The sequence below is a fragment of the Gilbertella persicaria genome (assembly GCF_025201335.1).
Source record: "Gilbertella persicaria strain CBS 190.32 chromosome Unknown B0P05scaffold_38, whole genome shotgun sequence".
NCBI lineage: Eukaryota > Fungi > Mucoromycota > Mucoromycetes > Mucorales > Choanephoraceae > Gilbertella > Gilbertella persicaria.
This window is the reverse complement of record NW_026251999.1, coordinates 241275-261132: the sequence shown is the minus strand read 5'-3', so window position 1 is coordinate 261132 and position 19858 is coordinate 241275. Positions and strand designations below refer to the sequence as shown.

At 39.3% G+C, this 19858-nt stretch overlaps 6 protein-coding genes across 6 annotated transcripts; 4 read left to right on the top strand and 2 right to left on the bottom strand.

The window, feature by feature from the left end:
* Positions 1-3835: 3835 nt before the first annotated feature.
* On the top strand, positions 3836-5762 carry B0P05DRAFT_553814 (pyridoxal phosphate-dependent transferase). Its single transcript, XM_051579619.1, has 6 exons — positions 3836-4122; positions 4170-4576; positions 4632-4761; positions 4806-4889; positions 4936-5043; positions 5098-5762. The coding sequence occupies exons 1-6, from the start codon at positions 3880-3882 to the stop codon at positions 5692-5694; spliced, it is 1569 nt and encodes a 522-aa protein (XP_051432161.1). The 5' UTR covers positions 3836-3879; the 3' UTR covers positions 5695-5762.
* Positions 5763-5899: 137 nt separating this feature from the next.
* Positions 5900-6386, bottom strand: B0P05DRAFT_443330 (Ran binding domain-containing protein; the record flags this gene model as incomplete). Its single annotated transcript, XM_051573778.1, has 2 exons — positions 5900-6236; positions 6283-6386. Coding segments are annotated over 2 exons (441 nt in total), but the record flags the coding sequence as incomplete, so codon positions are not given.
* Positions 6387-7129: 743 nt separating this feature from the next.
* On the top strand, positions 7130-15150 carry B0P05DRAFT_639896 (uncharacterized protein). The gene is made up of 7 exons (XM_051583727.1): positions 7130-8085; positions 8133-8750; positions 8798-10901; positions 10951-12870; positions 12916-13426; positions 13473-14781; positions 14829-15150. Exons 1-7 carry the CDS (start codon positions 7242-7244, stop codon positions 15083-15085), a joined length of 7563 nt encoding a protein of 2520 aa, XP_051432159.1. The 5' UTR covers positions 7130-7241; the 3' UTR covers positions 15086-15150.
* A 36-nt stretch (positions 15151-15186) lies between these two features.
* B0P05DRAFT_213021 (uncharacterized protein) lies at positions 15187-16603 on the top strand. The gene is made up of 4 exons (XM_051573240.1): positions 15187-15520; positions 15584-15686; positions 15737-16291; positions 16332-16603. The coding sequence occupies exons 1-4, from the start codon at positions 15459-15461 to the stop codon at positions 16506-16508; spliced, it is 897 nt and encodes a 298-aa protein (XP_051432158.1). The 5' UTR covers positions 15187-15458; the 3' UTR covers positions 16509-16603.
* Positions 16604-16606: 3 nt separating this feature from the next.
* B0P05DRAFT_475770 (WD40-repeat-containing domain protein) lies at positions 16607-17662 on the top strand (the record flags this gene model as incomplete). The annotated part of the gene is made up of 7 exons (XM_051574861.1): positions 16607-16715; positions 16761-16838; positions 16881-16965; positions 17016-17091; positions 17139-17222; positions 17266-17394; positions 17435-17662. The coding sequence occupies 7 exons, from the start codon at positions 16607-16609 to the stop codon at positions 17660-17662; spliced, it is 789 nt and encodes a 262-aa protein (XP_051432157.1).
* A 32-nt stretch (positions 17663-17694) lies between these two features.
* Positions 17695-19218, bottom strand: B0P05DRAFT_212999 (uncharacterized protein). The gene is made up of 3 exons (XM_051573239.1): positions 18796-19218; positions 18658-18749; positions 17695-18612 (listed from the first exon to the last, which is right to left on the bottom strand). The coding sequence occupies exons 1-3, from the start codon at positions 19180-19182 to the stop codon at positions 17727-17729; spliced, it is 1365 nt and encodes a 454-aa protein (XP_051432156.1). The 5' UTR covers positions 19183-19218; the 3' UTR covers positions 17695-17726.
* Positions 19219-19858: the final 640 nt, after the last annotated feature.

Below are 19858 nucleotides of genomic sequence, written 5' to 3'. Positions count from 1 at the left end.
ACCTTTTCTGAAAGAGCATGGCCCCACAACACAACAACAATGGGATGTGATCAAACAGATCACAAAAACCATTGCAAAAAAGATTGGTAGACAACAAGCAACATGGAGAGTTCGTCTGATGAAGCGTCTTCAACGCAAGCGCAACAAGTATTTCAAAGAATACGGTACAGCTCGCATTCCTCATCCACTCCTTTCAAACGTTGAAAAGAAAATTGCAATGGTACAAGAGGATTATGTCAACAATCTTGCTCTTCGTGCTGGTCGACACTGGAGAGAAAATGGTGAGACTTCAGCAGGTTACCTCAAGAGAACTATTGAATCCAAATCAGCTAAGAAATCCATGCCGCACTCATTCACCCCATCATCGGCAACCTCTGTCAATCGACCGAAGAAATGGAAGATGCAGTCTCAACTTTTTACGGTCAGCTTTACTGCCCTGACCAGGTAAGTATGAAACATATTGCAGATCTCACTAGCACAATTCCTTCTAGTGACAGCATTCCAGATGTAATGCATAATCGATTATGTGCTCCATCACCCTACAAGAACTTCAAGAAGGTGCGGCTAGAACCCCAAGTCAAAGCAGTCCTGGTATAGATGGGTTACCGTACGAACTACTTTCCATTTTATTGCAGCATCCACTTACTGGCGCTTTGGCCGTAAAGGTATACAATGATGCACTCACCTCCTCTAGATTTCCAAAGTCCTGGTTACAAACTTGTATGATTCTACTACCAAAAAAGGGCAATCTCTCTTCGCTAACAAACTGGCGACCCATTTCACTCATTAACGCAGATGCCAAAACTTTTACTCGATTAATCAATGCTCGACTTATGCCTTACCTCAACAAATATATTTCATCACACCAACTCGGATTTATGCCTGGTAGATTCATCGCAGAAAATGGTCAGATCCTACAATCGATACAAGCTATTGCACACCATGTTAATTCCAACTCTATTGCCCTTCTTCTCGACCAAGAGAAAGCTTATGATAGGGTCCATCCTACTTATCTGACTCAAGTTATGCATGCATTTAACATACCCCATACTTTCATTGAATCCATCACATCTCTTTTCTTCTCTACTGACATTAGTTTCAATATCAATGGTCATATCTCTTCACAACAGTCCAACAACATAGAGGTCTCCGACAAGGAGATCCACTCAGTCCTTTATTATTCAACATTGCTTTCGACCCATTCCTTCGTTCTATTCAACAAAATCCTAATATTCAAGGTTTTAACTTTCAACTAGAAACCAAAAACCATCATCCGCCATCCTCCGTATCACTAAATGACCTCCACTTTCCTTTCAACAACTACAACTAGACAATCCCTCATCTCCATCCTTCTCAGCACCACCTGTCAAAGTTCTCGCCTATGCCGATGATACACTCGTTTTACTTCATAATCACCAAGACCTTCTATGCCTTCAACAATTAATTCACAATTACATGCTAGCCTCCAATGCTAAACTCAACTTCAACAAACTACAGCCATTTCGCTGTCAGGTAAACCTAATCCAAGATGGAAGTACTTTTTAGCTTCACAGAACATTACAACTTGGCATGACAACACCTCGCCTGAAGCAGTTAGTTATCTTGGTTATCCAATTTACTCCAGTCCCCATCAACGAAACTCACATATCGAAAATTATTCCGAACCATCCAGCAAGCATGTCTCATACACAGCACTAGAAATTTATCTGTTAGAGGCAGAGCTACTGTCCTCAATTCACTCATTCTATCACGACTATGGCATGTACTTCGCCTGCTTCCTCTCAACAAAACACAACAAAACACATTGCAACGCCTCATCACTTCCTTCATCAACAGTCGCCGCTTTGGTACCATTCCTTTCTCAACACTCATTTTACCTCGTTCTCAAGGTGGACTTAGCGTCATTGATCCTCATCTACAACAGAGAGCTCTTCAATGGCGATGGGTCTACCCTTTATTAGTTCCTCACTCTTTTGCTGTTTCTTTACCTTCGCTTCCTTATCTCCAATTTACCCTCTCTTTCTTCCTTTGTTCCCCACAATACCCTACTTACCACTGGCCTTTGTTATTCCCCTTTATACGAAAAAAACTTTCTATTGACATTCCTTAATTCAACCGTATTTTCTTAGCTATAGATTATCTACCCCACAACTTCTCCAATTGTCATGTTCCCCTTCACGTTTGCCTTCGCCTTCCACTTCCTGAACTTCTACATTCTATCTATCCTTCTCCACCTCCATCCAACCCTCCTATTTTTAAAAATGAATACTTCAAACACAATCCCAGTATGCTAGCCTTAACAGGTAATCACATTTTTGTTTTTGATTCTTCTAGTGAATGCCTTCGGTTTCGCTCTCGGCAAGAAGTCCCTCGTTTTGAATCGGCCACCTACCGCGCTTTACTACACTTTCGTCAAAAAAAGCTCTTCTTCAATCCCTTTGTCCTGTCACTCTTTTCTCCTGCTCCTCGTGTTTCTTCCTTTTCTATTCTTCCTTCAACCTCTCACATTAGTCCCACTGATTTACAGACATTCATTTCAACCCTTACATACTCTCAATTCCCCATTACATCTTCCACTCATTCTTATCGTAAATTATGCCATAGCTCCTCCCCTCCTATACCGCCTGATCCCCGCCTATCGCCTAACTGGAAACGCTTTTGGTCTCTCAATATCCCTCTCCCTGCTCGCAATGTCCTCTACAGGATGCTTCACAACAAAGTCAACAACCGTTTTCACCTACATCGTCTTATGCCCCATACACTTCCTAATAACTTTTGTATCCACTGTCCTTCAAATCTCATTACTTCCATTGATACCCTTGATCACTTTTATTTCCTCTGCCCTACCAAGTATGATGTTTGGTCTCATGTCTTCTCCAAGTACATCAATCCCAACATCCGTGCACCTTCGGTCAATCTCCTACGTCAAGTCCTCCTCCTTCGGGTTGTTATCCCTCGTGTTTCTCTCCTCCATTTTTCTTCCTTAAGTACCTTCCAAATCTTTGCATGCACTGCTCTAGCCCTCTGGCAAGCTCACTGGCAATCTGTTTTTTCTGAAAACCCATTCCTCTCCAAAACTATAACCAAGACAGTTTTCCGCTTAGCAAATAAGCTGCATGATGAATCCCGCCTTGATTATGAACCGTAAATTCTCTCCTCCGCTTTCCTTTCCAGTTCCTCTCTCACTACTCATGATGTTCTCTCCATTTCAAGTATCTATCAAGCTCTCTTAAACTCTTATTCTTTTCTCAATTTCTTCTACCATAGGCTCATTTCCCTTTCCTTAGTCTAGTTCTTATAATACCACAGTCTTTTCTTCCACTCTTTTGACGTCTAAAGGACTTAAAATAAAATTGGAGCAAGTCTCCCTTACAAAAAAAAAATATTTTGGCCCTTTTTCACAAATCGCTTTTTTTTTGTCCAAATCAACTCCAAAAGTATCCTGTAGGTTAGCAAACACCATTTGTAGGCATTTAGAGTATTTATACGTGTAGAAACAAGCTTCCTACTTTTTCCATGTACCTATGCAACCCTATGTATTTGCTTGTTTTCCAGTGGATTCAATCAAAGTATTTATCGCTTTTGACGTCTATTTTATTGACTCTTTTGTAATTTGGTATTTTTAGAGAGTTAATTATCTTTCTCAATTCGTTTACTTCAATCATTCTTTTGTATATTAAAAGAGTACAGAGTATGTAGAGTAAATCTATTCACAAAAAAAGAAAAAAAAGTGTACCTGAGATTAATCAAATGAATTACCTCTTCAAGGCACTCGTGTCACCTACTTTTGATTGGCTGATAGTGCTTTTTTTTTTTTGTTAAAACCTTCGGGGCGTGTAAAGAGGAATTTTCTCTCTCTTTTTTTTCACTTTCTTTATCATGGAACACACTGATCCTCTTGTGGATGAGAATGCAGTGTTTATAAACTCGACAGTGAATTCTGTCTACGAGCTTATTACTGCTATTCCTGGTTCTCACTTGGCTATCTCTTATATCAAAAATGCTTATCAAAATGATCCCTTCCGTATTGCTCTTGAATTATTCCTTGTCTTTTTTGCTATTAAATATATGCTTTCTAAAAAATACAAGCCCAATGATAACAATGTTGTTTTGACAGAAAAGGTAAGACAGACACATAGTAATCATGAGAATTGACTTGTCATCAATAGGAAGTGGATGATCTTGTAGAAGAATGGCAACCTGAACCTTTAGCACCCAAACTCTCTTCTTATGACCGTTTTAATCTTGAGAAAGTGCCCACTATTGTAGGCCCCCAATCCGCCAAGGCTAAAGTAGCTGGTCACACAAAGCCCTTAATGAACTTGGCTACATCCAACTATTTAAACTTAGTTGCTTCTGAACAAATTCGTCAAAAGGCTGTAGAGACATTAAGAAATTACGGTGTGGGTTCTTGTGGTCCTCCTGGTTTCTATGGTACCATTGATGTTCATATGGATTTAGAACGTGATATTGCTCGCTTCCTTGGTACAGATGATGCTATTATCTATGCTCAAGGCTTCTCTACTATTTCTTCTGTGATTCCTGCTTTCTCTAAGCGTGGTGATTATATTGTTGTGTAAGCCCAAAAAAAAACCTGCCTATCTTTAAGCACTCATACCCTTTTTCTTTAGTGATGATGGTGTTAATTTTGCAGTTCAAAAAGGTGTTCAAATCTCCCGTTCGATTATTAGAACTTTCAAGCATAATGATATGGATGATTTAGAACGTGTATTGAAGGAAATCGAGAGAGAACACACAGTTGTATGTATCTTGTATAGCTTATTTTTTTCTTACATTTTGTACAGTATAGAAAACGTTTGACTCGTCGCTTTATTGTGACAGAAGGCCTTTTTGCTAATTTTGGTGACATTGCACCTTTAGATAGATTGGTAAGCCTTAGAGAATGAATGAACAATAACTTATGATGATTGTTAGGTTGAACTGAAAAAGAAGTTTAAATACCGTCTCATTTTAGATGAGTCTCAATCTATCGGTGTTCTGGGCCGTAAAGGTGCAGGCTTGACAGACTTGTACAACATTGATGTAAGTTCTCCATGCTAAGCCAAGAAAATTCATGACTTAACATATACAATATAGGCCAAGGAAATTGATATGATTGTGGGTTCTTTGGCCAATGCTCTCTGCGGTTCTGGTGGTTTCTGTGCTGGTAGTATTGAAGTGATTGATCATCAACGTCTTTCTGGTAGTGCTTATTGTTTCTCTGCTTCCATGCCTGCCATGCTTGCTGTGTCTGCATCCGAAGCCTTCCGTATCATTGAACAACAGCCTGGCTTACTAAAAGAATTGGCTGAACGTATTTCCTCTTTCCGCCAAATCTTGACACATAAATCATTGGATCCTTATATCACTATTGATCCTTCTGATGCGAACTCCCTCTCTCCCTTCTTCCATATTCGTATCAAGGATAGCTATCTTCAGACACACACTCAAGATAATGAAGATCAAGTCTCTCGTGAAGCAGAAGAACGTTTACTACAAGAAGTTGTGGATGAATGTGCTTATCAAGGTGTGTTGATTACCCGTGCTAAATATGTATATGAGCAAGAATTGCAATGCCCTCGTCCTAGTATCAAGGTCTCTATCACTACAGGACTCAACAAAAAGGAGAATGACAAGGCAGCTAGTGTTCTCAAGACAGCTATTGTCAAGGTGTTTTCCAAGTGGAGAAAGTAAAAAAAAAAGAAAAAAAAACAATTACTAGTACAATAATAATTTAATTCTGAGGCTAAAATGCATTGACCATATTTAACTGTTGTTGTACAATTCACTTGCATAATAGGAAAAAAAAAGGGGGAATGAAGCATGTAGTTTATTGAGAGTATATATGTATAAATTAGGCGGATTCTTCCTTCTTCTCTTCCTTGCCTTCCTTCTTGATCAATTCTTCATTGATCTTTTGAACTTCTTCAAACTTTTCCTTGAAGAGGTTGGCATTTTCAGAGTTGGCAAAACGGATAGCCAAAGTTTCAGCTTCGGGCTTACCGTCAGAGACATCAGCAGTAACGTTCCAAACCCAAGAACGGTCAGAACCAACGTTAGGAGAGAGCTTCATGAGAGAGTCAACCAAGTGGTTGGCGCAGACCTTGAGGGTCTTATCACGACGCATCAACAAACGAATCTTCTTGGTTTCCTTGTGTTGCAAAAACTTAACATCACCAGTACCACGTTCTTTCCATTCCTTAGTATCCTTTTGGTAACGGAACAACTTGGCACGCCTATTGAAACGTGTTAGACCATGAAATGTATTCATCTACTACTTACATTTTGAAGAGAACTTCCTCTTCTTCTTCATTTGTCTTTACTTCAACTTCATTCAACTTGACAATGGGTTCAAAGTGAACATCAGGAGATTCAACTTCTTCTTCTTGCTATCAGATAATGTAAGTATCATTTTAAACAAAAGAAAGCTGTATTTACTTGTTCAACAATCTTCTTTTCTTCAGTATCAGCCATAGTATAGAATTAAATAAAAATAGATGGATGGATGGATGTGGGATGGATATGGGATGGATTACGTGGACACGTATAGAATGACCGATTTACTTTTATGGTGCGGAGACTTTTTTTTTTTGAATTGAGTCTACTAATATTTTAAGCAGTTTAGTTCTCTCTTGGTAGTTACCAGCTACAAGCATAAGTTTACTGATGAGTACTCGTCAACAGGACTTTTTATTTAAACAAATCAGTATTGAGGGTTAGCTTAGCTTTCTTTGTTATTTTTCTTGACAAGAATAGAAATGCTTTCCTTTAAATGTAGATAGGTCTCTCTTTTCCTTTACAAAAAGAATACTTATAAGTAACATATCAAGGTCTGTTTTGTTTCCTCTTGGTCTAACATCTTAAACCAAGCAATTGGTTCATAGGCTCAATTTCATCATGATTCTTACACAAGACCATTTCCAATCAAAAAAAAGAAAAAAAAAAAAAGATCCTCATGAGTCTATGCCAAAGAAGAGGTCATCATTAACATAGTTTATATATGCTTTAAAAATAGCCATACATTTTGTATGTAGTACAACAATGACAAAAATAAACAAACATTATGTTTTTTACCATAAAAAACCCCTCTCTCCCTCCCTCTCCCTCTGTCTCTTTCTCCTCTCTTTCACTCACACACTTTTTATATATAGTGGCTCGTTTTTTTTTTCTTTTCTTTTCTTCTTTTTTTCTTTTTTTTTATATATTCTGTGACGTGTTGAGTAACACTTTTCTTTATATACATGGAACCAATAGATAAAAAGAAACCAGACTTGTTACAGTCAGACAAAACGACTGCACCTGTGGGTGTAAGTGCTATTACAACTTCAGCAGAAATTACGCCTTCTTCTTCCTCGTGCGCCAAACTTCGTAGTGTACCTATTCCACAACCACTTATACTTAAGCGTCGAGCAAGTAAATCATCTATATCCTCTGCTGATGAAAAGACACCTTATGAACACCCTCATCCTGATCCCATATCACCCACAGGATTTGATTATCGAAAATTGACGGACATGGAATACAGCAGCAGTCCAGGAAGTGAAGTCAATGAATCCCATGCATCTCGCTCACCTCCTCCTCCTTCTGCTTGTTTCTCACCGAGATATTCTAGTCCTCCTGCTGGAAGTGGAGGGAAATACATGGTACGATCCAAGCGAGCCAGTTGGATTGATGGTTCTTCGTGTATTTACGATGCTATACCTTCTACACCACCCAATAAGGTCATTATTCCACCCTTAGGTCTGCCTAAACCATTGCAGCAACCACCTTTACCTAGTGCATCAGACGACAGCTCACTTAAATCAGGCTCTTTGTCTAAACTAAGAGAAAATAGACAGCAACAACAGTATCATATACCTAAGCGTGAAAATTCGATTGATAGTACACCTCTATCTGCCTCTTCTTCTACCGATCATTCATTTTCAAAGCACAGAAAATTGTCTGAAGATATTGGTGATATGGACGATATACCCTCTCATGAGAAAAGAAAATCCCTTGTGCATGAAAGAAAAGCATCTGTTTCTTCTATTGTTACTGATTCTAGTTTAGCCAGTGAAGAATTTCACTCACCCTTGTCTTCACCATGTAAGTGATGTCTCTACAGAATTAGGAGTTAATAATTGATTGTATAGATCGCTATAAAGCACCTAAATCAGCATCAGCATCACCTCTTGTCACACACGCCCATACCTCGACATCAACTCCTCATACACCCTCTCCTCAAAAAGCAAGGCGTCGGTCTTCCATGTCGATGCTTCGAAACATTCCCAGTGCCGAACTCGCTCATATCGTAAGCAGCAGTTCCTCCAATCCTGCCTTAAAGACACCAGATCAACACCCACTTACGCATGAGGAAGAATCACCTCATGCAGATGGTATACCCATTTATCAGCACTCATTACACTCCTTGTTAAGAAAGCAACTGTCCAATAAACGTAAACCATCACGTCGATTGATGGATGTTCGCCAAGAAGCAGATAAAGATGTTATTGAAATGAACTTGGATTCAGAGTCCATGGAAATACCTCAAGAGTCCTTTTTGGAAGAAAACAATACCCTGATGAACAGCCCTTTATACCCAGCTATGCTGTTGAATGAGTCAGAAATAAAAGATGACAAGCCAAAATTATCCATGATTCCTCCTTTTTCATCATTTAGTAGAACATCAGCACCTGATATTTCCAGTTGGCATCAACAACATGAATATACAGACTATTTCAGTAATGAACATGTCTCTACTGGTGCTTCATGTAAGTGTATTTCATAGCTGGCTTTTGTTACTCATCTTCTGATGTAGCTGTAGGTGTACAGCCCAAACCAATGGCTTCATCATTTTATGCTGACAATACAACACATGGATCAGATGAAGATTATGCTAAAAAGTTGTTCATGTCTCGTTCTGCCAAAGTAAAGCGATGGTGTAGTGTACGTGTAGGTGATCTAGAAGAAAAGTTGGGCCATAAGGGTCATCATCATCATCGACGCAGTAACAGTACTACCAGTATCAGTAGTGTGCCAGTGCAAGACAACAGACGGTATTCTGCTCATCTTGGTCGATTCCCTCAAGATGATTCAAATATGCCTACCATTCTTGTGACAGCAGAAACAGAAGAAGGACACCGTCAAATGGAATCAGAGAACAATGAGATGGTCAACTATATTCCTTGGGTTGATTGGTTAGAAGAATACAAAGTGATCAAAGCAAGAGAGATCAGAAGAAGATCTTCAACTACACAGAATGACCCTGTGGATGTTCGTCATTTTCAGCCTACACCCAATACATCCGTTGTTAACCGTGTCTTGTCCAATTGGTGGAATAATGTCAAGACAGGTGCTGAACACTATTCAAAATCAACTCGACATCGTCATTATCTTAAGAGACCACTTATATCAGAAGAACGTAATACACCACCTCGTCCTCCTTCCATGGCTTCTTCTTCCAGCACTGTTCCACCACCACCACCACCGTCTTCTTTAGCGCGAAAGAATACAGTCAATTTGTTACTTGATCTGCATGATTTGCAACATCCATTAGAAGGCAAAATACGTCCATATGTAGCAGACGCTTCTCCTATGACAACAGCCACTAGCAACAGTAATCGTCGCCATTCTTCTCGAGACATGACACACATGGATACCGACAGCATGTCACCTATCTCGTTGCACAGCAGCGCACAATCCTCTGTGCCTGATAGCCCCAGTAGTTTGGCTGCCAAAATGCCTCGTAATCCCATCACACAAAAGAGCCTTGCTAAACGTGTAGGCTATCGTTTCTATAACCCGGGTAATCGTATGGGCACATTTGGTCAATTAAGCCATATGGTGGGTCAAGCATCCTCTGAAAATGATCCAACCACAGCTCGTATTCAACACTCCATCAAGTCACGATTAGAGTTTGCTAAAGAAGCCTGTAATGCTGAGTTAAGACAGATCATCGATGGTTTAAATGAATATGTTGAACGTGGATTACAGTATGTTGAAGATATGGACGAAATTCTTGAAGAAGGCATGCATTCTGTAGCTAGTTTGGATACTGAAGAGGAAGAAGAAGAAGAGGAGACAGGAGAGGATATAACAATGTTGACTGCTCCTATTAATCACAGTATACCAACAGAAGTGATAACACATCCATTAGCTAGTGTTGTTGAAATGGATGAATCTCCTTCCCCACCCTCTGATCATGATCATGCATCACCCAATAGTTTGCCTCATAAACGAACTTTGTCCTCTGCCTTAGATGAGCATTTGCCCCCTGATGATACGCCACTTTACAGACAACCCACTCCACAAAAAGAAGATGTAACAGCACTTCAACAACAGCACAACAACATGGTCGCTTTAATCTCTGAAGATGCCTACCTTCCTACACCGTTTATCCTCACCTTGCAAGACTTGATTTCAGTTGCACAAAATGTAATGGATACCTCTTTGGATGAAATCATTGAAACAGGTGGTGCTTGTGCTGAAGCCGTGGCTCGTATTCAGGCCATTGGCACACAATGGGACCTACATCCTGAATGGCCTTGTCGTGAATGGTATGTCAGGCTACTTTTGGGTATTGCTGCACTTAACCGTGTGGTGGAATGGTGGGCTGCTGAACGTGGGTTTTGGTCTACCAATGCCACTGTCTCTATTCCTCCCAGCGATACTGAGAATGATGATATGGAATCGATCAGTAATGTATCTCGTATGGAAGAAACAGACGATGAACACATGTCTATTGACGAAGTCGGTTTGGATTCTCGGTTGCCTATCTATGAACAAAAAGTAGATGAACATTTAGGCAGTCTCCAGTTACAAGAAGAAGCAGAACGAAGTCAGAGCTCAACGATTATTGTTGAACTGAGTTTAGGTACAACCATTGTTCAGTATGTAAGTCCTGTATGGTCTGATGTTGTAGGGTAAGTTGGCTATTTGGGTGTTACTGCAGGATTAATTTGTTCTATCTAGATCGGATCCTCAGACTGTGATTGGTCAAAGTATTACTAGTTTATTGTCTGCAGATGACAGCCAAGTATTTAGTGCGGCTACAGAAGAATTATTAGCTGATGAATCGCATACGGTAGAAGTACGTTTCCATGTGAATGATAAAGAAGGATCATCTATTGAAATGGAAGGAAAAGGCATGCTTATGTGCAACCGTGTTACTGGAGAACCTAGCCATACCATGTGGGTCATGAAGCCCGTTGTTCCTCGTCGATGGTCTTTAATAGACATGTCACTTACACCTCGAAATGACAAAAAACCATCTTGGTTAAGTGGTGGCACTGATCAGCAAGAAGAGTATTGGATGCAATCCTCTCCTCAAGTATCTGAAGAAGAACAAAGAGGCATGGCACGTAGTCGATCTAAATCAGAGCCCGCTATTTATACACCACCTTTCTTACCTTCCATTCAAGTCAACGATCCCAACAATGACAAGATGGAAGAAGATAACCAAACAACAGTTTCATTATCCACACTCATGTCATTACCACCTGTGCTTTGCCGTGTTTGTGAGCGACTTGTGGTGGCTGCATTTTTCGAACAGCACTCTGAACTTTGTGTCGAAATTCATCAGAGCGAAATGGATGTCAATGCATGTAACGATAGCTTGATTGAACTTAAACATGTTGTACAGGAACGCATGGAGCTTGTGAAGCAGCAGATTACTGAACTAGAATCCAACAAGGACAAGCCAAAGAAACAACCTGAACAAGAGAAACCATATGAAGAAAGTGATAATGATTCCATCTTTGGTGATTGTTTGCCTCTTGAAGAAGCATTAGATCCATTGGAAGTTAAGAAGGCAGAATTGGAACAATACAAAGATCTGTTTGAAATCATTGACGTTGCCTTGAGTATCTCTATGCCAGGTAGCGCAGATCATGAAGAAGACGAAGAAGGAGATAAAAACCTACAATCACCTCGGTCTAAAGATAAAATTGTCCAAATTCTGTACTGGAGACCACCTACTTCAGACGACCCAACCATGTCTAATTTGATTCGAGATGTAGAAGACTTGACTCGGGGCAAAGTGGATGCTGTCAACAGAATGCGTGATCGACTCGAGTACAACAATAGAGAGAGATCCGAGTTCCAAAAGAACACAAACCAACAGCCTAATTGGACTGAATTTGTGTATGAAGAAGACAAGAAATCAGACGAAGAAAAAGTAGAAGAGACGTTAAAAGTATCGCCTAGAGAGGAACAGCCGACACGTTCAAGAAGAAGCTTTTTGAGCAAGATCAAGTCATGGCGACACAGACAATCATCTGGTGTTGTAGGACGTCTATCCCGTCGATTCAAATCAATCACACCTGATTCGTTACATACGCCTATTGTAGAGATGGAAACAATTGATACACCTATGGGTTCGCCTGGTTTGCGGCCCAAGACAGCTTCAATTAAGCAAGAACATACCTCAGGTGCACAGACACCCAACTGTACGGCCAAGTCTCCTTCTTCGCCTTTGCATGCACCTGTTATTTCCCGTCCTACGTTCCCTAGTATTAAAGATTTTGATATCATCAAACCTATTAGTAAAGGTGCTTTTGGTTCTGTCTTTTTAGCTAAAAAGAGAACGACGGGTGATTACTATGCCATCAAATTCCTCAAGAAGTCTGACATGATTGCCAAGAATCAAGTAACGAATGTCAAGGCAGAACGTATGATTTTGATGTCACAAACCGATAGTCCCTTTGTGACTAAATTGTATTACACATTCCAATCCAAAGATTATCTGTATCTTGTACTTGAATATCTAAATGGCGGTGATTGTTCTGCTCTGATTAAGGTCATTGGTAGTCTTCCTGAAGATTGGACTCGAAACTATCTTGCTGAAGTCACTTTGGGATTAGAATATCTTCAAAGTAAAAACATTATTCACCGGTAAAGCATCCAAGCACACTAAATAACCCACTTATTCTTGCATAGTGATCTTAAGCCTGACAATTTATTAATTGATCAAAATGGCCATTTGAAACTGACAGATTTTGGTCTCTCGAGAATTGGTTTTCTTGACCGTCGAGTACGCGATGAATTGACGACTGTGTCTTATCATGATCGAGCCCAGCCAATTTCACCGGCGCCTTCAAGATCAGGCACACCACCTCAATCACCTGCAGATCAGCCTTCTACACTCAATGGTGGCGCTTATCGACATTCTTACTTTAGCTTCTTGTTTGATCAAGGGCGTCAAAGAACACCGAGTACACCTCATGTGAACATACCTGAAGAAAATAGTGTGTCGGATACTCGTAGCTCTGAACATACACATCGCCGTCATTTATCCTCTGCTATATCTGAACCACTTTCTTCAGGCATCACAACAAAATCAGATCGCCACAACAAGGAAGAAAGTACGCCTCGCCAAGCTGTTGGTACTCCGGATTATTTAGCTCCTGAAAGTATTTTAGGTACTGGTCAAGACTCAATGGTGGATTGGGTAAGTCTCTGCTTTATGCGATGGAAGACCTTATTCATTTTCTTAGTGGGCTCTTGGTGTCATTTGTTATGAATTTTTGTACGGTATTCCACCATTCCATGCAGACACGCCTGATAAAGTATTTGAGAACATCCTTTCAAGACGCATTGATTGGCATGAAGATGTTGTCCAAATCTCGCCTGAAGCACGCGACTTTATGGAAAGATTAATGACGCTTGATCCTGAAAAGCGTTTAGGCTACAATGGTGCTGAAGAAGTCAAACAACATCCGTTCTTCAAAAGTATTCATTGGGACACTTTGTTGACAGAAGCACCTTCATTTATTCCTCAACCAGCAGATGCAGAAGACACTGATTATTTTGACGCCCGAGGCGCTACTATGCAACTTGCACCTAATGAAATCAATCAACTGGATGAATCTGCCAAGGCTCAAGTCGAACGTGCAAAAGCCATTATTCGTGAACAAAACCCTGAAAATATCTCGCCAGTCTCGGACAAAAAGAAACACAAGAGTAAGAGTAAGAGCAAGAAATCAGAGCCACCTAAAGAAGATGCAGATGTGGATTCAGACACGACTGATTTCGGTACATTTACTTACAAAAACTTACCTGTACTTGAAAAAGCCAATGAGGACATGATACGAAAGATCCGCCATGATAGTATCTCTGCTAATGCTATGAATGATTCACCTCCGAGTAAATTATTGCAGCGTAAGATGCCATCCAAGTCCAAAAGTGGGTTTCATGATGGATCGGGCACGCCTACAGGCAATGTTTTTACACCCTCAACCTCGTCTTCTATTTGTGCTACACCTTTGTCCATGTCACCTTCAGTATCTTCAAAACTAAACGTTGTCTCCCCGCCTGTTGGAAGAAAATTGAATGATTCGACCTTACCACATATACCAACCAAAATGTCAGATATATCCTCTGCTTCATCTTCAAAAGAAAGTACGCCACATCGTAGTCGCTCCTTATCTACGCCTTCACTTGATCCTGTTAAAGCTGCTGCTGCCATTGCAGCTGTTGTCAGCAGCCAAAGTCCTGGCCATTCAAGCCACTCGACTCCATCTACACAACATCATTACCGTCATGAAGATCTTGATACTAGAATACCAGCTACTACTACTTCCCCTTTCACAAAGCCTGAGCGAAAATCTTCCATGACGCACAAGCCAAAACCTCTTGCTTGTCTAGTGGCAGATGATAATCCAATTAGTTGTAAAATTATCGAAACTATTCTTCAGATGTTACATTGCAGGTGTGTTATTGTTCGTAATGGTGCACAAGCCATCCGATCTGCCATGAGTGATGTACGTTATGATATCATCTTTATGGATATTCGTATGCCAATCAGTAAGTGTATATGCTCACAAAAGACAAAATACTAATTCATGTCCTAGTTGATGGCGAAACAGCCGCAAGAATGATCAAATCCACCAACAACAATAACAGACAAACACCGATTATTGCAGTGACAGCCTATGAAAGAACAGTTCAATTGGCAGGTGCATTTAATGATATCCTGAGTAAGCCAGTGACCAAAGATGTGATTTCAAGGTGTCTTGCGCAGTTTTGTCGAACGACAGAACACAATGAGGACATGGTTGTCCAAAGTAGTAATGTCACACCCTCCACAAGTCATCCCATTGCTTCGTAAACACATACTGGTTTCGCTCATTTTGAGAGAATCACTCAAACCCATAGAAATAGATTGATGCGCTTTTTTTTTCAAAATAAATATATTTAGGTTTGAAAAAAATTAGGCTGGCTCACCTTTAGAAAGCAAGTTGAGCTACGACTATGACCTTCCCTTTTTAACGTTGGTCCAAAAAAAAAAGAATCTTAAATATGTCTAAAGGGAAAGTGCTGAAAATCCAATTTGATAATTTTACTCATGTGTTTAGTTTGAGCAAGTCAATGACTTTTGATATTTAGGGCACCATGTTATTCATCTTTTTGTGATTGGAAACGCAATCTCTTATTTCTTATGCACATATGAGTTCAGTTTTGTCATCAAAAAAGATACTTTTATGTTAAGAAAATCCCGTATTTTTTTTATTTTGCTTTATTCAACGTATCACACCATGTTATCGTGAGTAAACAAACTCTAAAGCTTGTGCGTACTCATTCCAAGTAAAACCTTTTTTTTTAACAGACTGTACTACATAAAATTAAGAAAGAAAAAAGACATGATTTCTTTTTATAGAAAGCATCTTTTTCTTTTTCTTCCTTATAATAAACAGCTTATGGTTGACACTGTAAGTAGCGTTGTGTTGTTAGTATCTGAGAATTTAATCTTTTGTAAAAGTCGACCTCACATGGATTTCTGACTCGTCGACACTCCACAGGCGATGGAAATCTAAACAATACAATGATTCTTCCCCCTTATCCACCTACTATACCAAATCATATCTGCCGAGAATTCAGTACGCCTGAAGGCAATTATACCTTGAAACATTCTGTTTTCATCCATTCTATGCAGCCTCTGTATTCAGTCGGTACAACAGCCAGTCTTGTCTCGATCAAATACAAAGAAACAGTGACGACACAACGGTACGAACCACAGCCTGGTGCTCGTGGCTTTCGAAGGATGTTTAGTCATGGTCTTCCTGAACCTGACGAGGCTCATAAGCCTACAGACGAGATGGGCGAATTGCCTACGCTTTCTTTTTTGTCTAGAAACAATAAACATCCAAGAAAACTCAAGACAAGTTCCTCAAAAACAAATTCGAGTTTTGTACAGTGTATCATCACAAATGAACACTTGGCCAAGATTTTGATGTCTCGTACAAGCGATGATATCAATCTGTTTTATAACTGTGGTACTAATTTTATTTGGGTGGATGCGGCAGGACATCCAAAGGTAAATAACTGTTTTATGATTGGACCTGATCGAGTTTTAGGAGCCCCTTTCTCGTATTGTGTTTGCCAAAGCATGTCCAACGTCACACGATGTAAATGTATTGACTCGAGGCGCAGATCAGTTGGATATTATCATTGGATTTACGACAGGCGATATTGTTTGGTTTGATCCCTTATCCAATAAATATGGGCGCATTAATAAAGGTGTACGTGGATGATTGCTTATGTAAGCAATTCTCATGCATTTTATTAGGGTATTATGAACGCTTCAGCCATCACAATGATCAAATGGTTACAAGGTTATGAGAATTTATTTATGGCTGCTTTCAAAGATGGATCTGTTATGATATTTGATAAAGACAAAGAAGATGAAGCATTTCATCCAGGCGATGAAAAACTAGAAAAGAATGTGCAAGTCTTTTCATGTTAAGAAAAAAAACAAGTCACTTATTGTTCCTTTAGGTTTAAAGTATCTAAACCTTCTACGAAACTTTCCCTTAAATGCAACCCTGTTTCTCATTGGAAACTATCCAATAAGTCATTGACAGGTAAAATTTGTAGGTGTATTCGTATAGCTCATATCTTTTTAGCATTTGCATTTTCACCCGACTGTCAACATGTTGCTATTGTTGGTTTAGATGGTTTGCTTCGCATTATTAATTTTGTACACGAAACGTTAGTCTGAATTATATCACCTACAAAGAAATAACCGCTTTCTTATATAGTCTATATGATGTATTTGAATCTTATTATGGTGGTTTAAACTGTGTAGCATGGAGTCCAGACGGTAGATACATTATCGTAAGTGTATGTTATGATGACATTACAGTTACTAATGATATAATCAGACAGGTGGTCAAGATGATTTAGTCACTATTTGGGCTTACAAAGAACAACGTATTATTGCTAGATGCCAAGGACATAAATCATGGGTAAAAAAAAACATATAGTGTCTATTTTATACTTATTAAATAGGTCACCGGAGTTGCATTTGATGCTTGGCGATGTGATGAAAGAGTATATCGGTTTGCCAGTGTTGGAGAGGACGCTCGATTGATTTTATGGGATTTTTCAGTCAGTGCACTACATAAACCTAAAGCAATGGTAAATACGTAATAATGAATGTGACACTTATCCATACAAGAAAACAAACAATAGAAATAGAGGTGCCTCTTTATCTTCAGTCAATTCACAGCCTCAGGACAAAAGAATGGCTATTCATCCTGTTCAAGCCAAACATGAAGTTGCTTTTTTACAGCCAACCATGGTCAAGACAATTCATGGAGATCCTTGCGTAGGCATTTATTTTAGAGAAAATATCATGGTCACTACAGATAAACGAGGCCGTGTCAATACATGGCAAAAACCATAAAGAGGAAATTATTACAAATTTAATAAATTATACAAGAGGGTATAATAATAAGGTGTGTTGCTTCTTAAAGGGACTGTTGCTTTTCAAGATCAATAGATGTTGGTTCTTTGTTTCTATTCCAAAAAGAGGGGAACCAAGAGGATGTTTTATACATGTGTTTGATACCACTTGCAGTAGAGGGCGTATCGTCGTCATGCTTGTGTTCTTTGGTTGTTGATTTTGTTGTGTCATTATGACTATGCGCACGTCGTTGAGGATCATTGGTGCTACTGCTTCTGCTGCTACTATCACTACTATCACTGCTTTCATCAGGGTGAATCACATCATGGGTATAATATTCATGTCTTGTAGGAGGAGGAGTAGGAAAGTATTTATAATAAGCATTCGAAACAGCAAAGACAGCATAAATAACCAAACTAAGACCCAGAACAACCATAAAAAATCGGCCTCCTCCTGTATTGGCTAGCTTACTAATAGCAGCAGCCACCATGTTCTTTGAACCTGATTCGTTCGCTTCAGCCAAAGAATCCCAAAAGAAGCCAGCCATGGTACCAAACAAGGCTGCACGACCACCAAAACCAACTCGACCAAACATATGAACAATAAACGCTTCCCATTTTCTGGCACCGGGTTCACTTGTCTTTAAGTCTTGAATGAAATTACCACTGATAGCATTGATGACTTGTGTGGTGAATGCAATCATAAATGCAATAGCTAAGATACCAATGCCTGCTTTGCCAAGGGTTGAGTCAGTCCATGAAGCAGGAAATGTCTTGCTGGATGCGCTTGCTTGTTGTTCTTCCGAGGTTTGAAAGATCATTCGAATCACATAATAAGCGTATGCGGTATAGACAAGACCACTCACAAAAGGCGATAGACGATATCGAAAAAAGTTCTTTTTCTTACTAAATGAAGCATCACTTCCTTGACCTGTAATGGCTTCCCACATTCTATAGAGAGTGAGTCGATTGATTTAAATCAGTTCTTATAATTACCTCCAGATAATATACAAGACTAAGCCTACAGCCATTACAATCAAAATAGATCTTCCAATAGTAGGAATACCACCTAATAACAAAAATGCACCCTATGCATCATTGTTAGTTCATGTCATTAAAAGCCTAAAAACTTACTTGAGGTGATTCATTGCCTGCACTTCCATTAGGTGTCCAAGCACCTGTGACATTACTGATCGTCAATACACCAATACAACCATAGACAATGCCTTTGGCTATAAATCCAATACGTCCAATCCATTTCACAAAGTGCTTGTGTTCTTTTCGTACGCCGCCTTGATAGAAATGCAATTGACTGGAGGACGTTCTCTCATTTGATATGATGGGCGGAGCTGAAACAGCCGATTGATCTGTGTGTCCTGAAGTTGGTACATAATGGCCGGTCGAAGGTTCACCGTGAATTGTTTTCGGTAACTTTTTCTTTATGTTGTGTGAACTAGGATTGTTTAAGGCATGTTGGTCATCTTCATTCTTTTTCTTTTTTGGTATCAATTGAGCAAACATGGTATCAAATGTAAACAACTTTAAAAAAAAAAGGAGAGAAAGAGAGAAAGAAAGAAAGAGCGAAAAATATAATTATCAGCTCTATTTCAAATGATTGTTACAAACAAAGCAAGTCGATTTCATCATTATGACGTTTAATTCTCGTTTTGGAAAAGTGATCATCGGTATAAGATGCTTATTTTTTGGAAGATTCTGCCTTTTTTACTCTAATCCACAGGCCTGGGTCGTATTCAGGTACAGAGGAATGACTTCATCTTGGATATCATTGTGTGTACCTTTTCAGAAAGAAGGTTTATAACCACGCTTGTCCTGCCACAAACTATGTCAATTCCTAACGTGTTTTCTATTTTCTGCCTACTTGGGATTAGCCCTCTTCCCCATATTAATGAGTCTAATAGATGTCGTCTTGTTATCTTATGTACATGTCATTTCGAAATACACTCGCCTAAAATAAAAAAATAAAAAAATAAAAACTCCCCCGTCAGATACATAGAGTTGATTTATCAGCCACTGATCCAGTGAATGCATACCGTTTCCTTACCATTCAAATTATATAGAGTTTTTTTTCTGTTTGTCCGGGTAATAAGAACAAGTTGCAAAGTATTGATTGATTATATAATATAGATTCAAATGAAAAAATCTGTTTGATTGGCTAAACTAATATTCCCCAACAAAA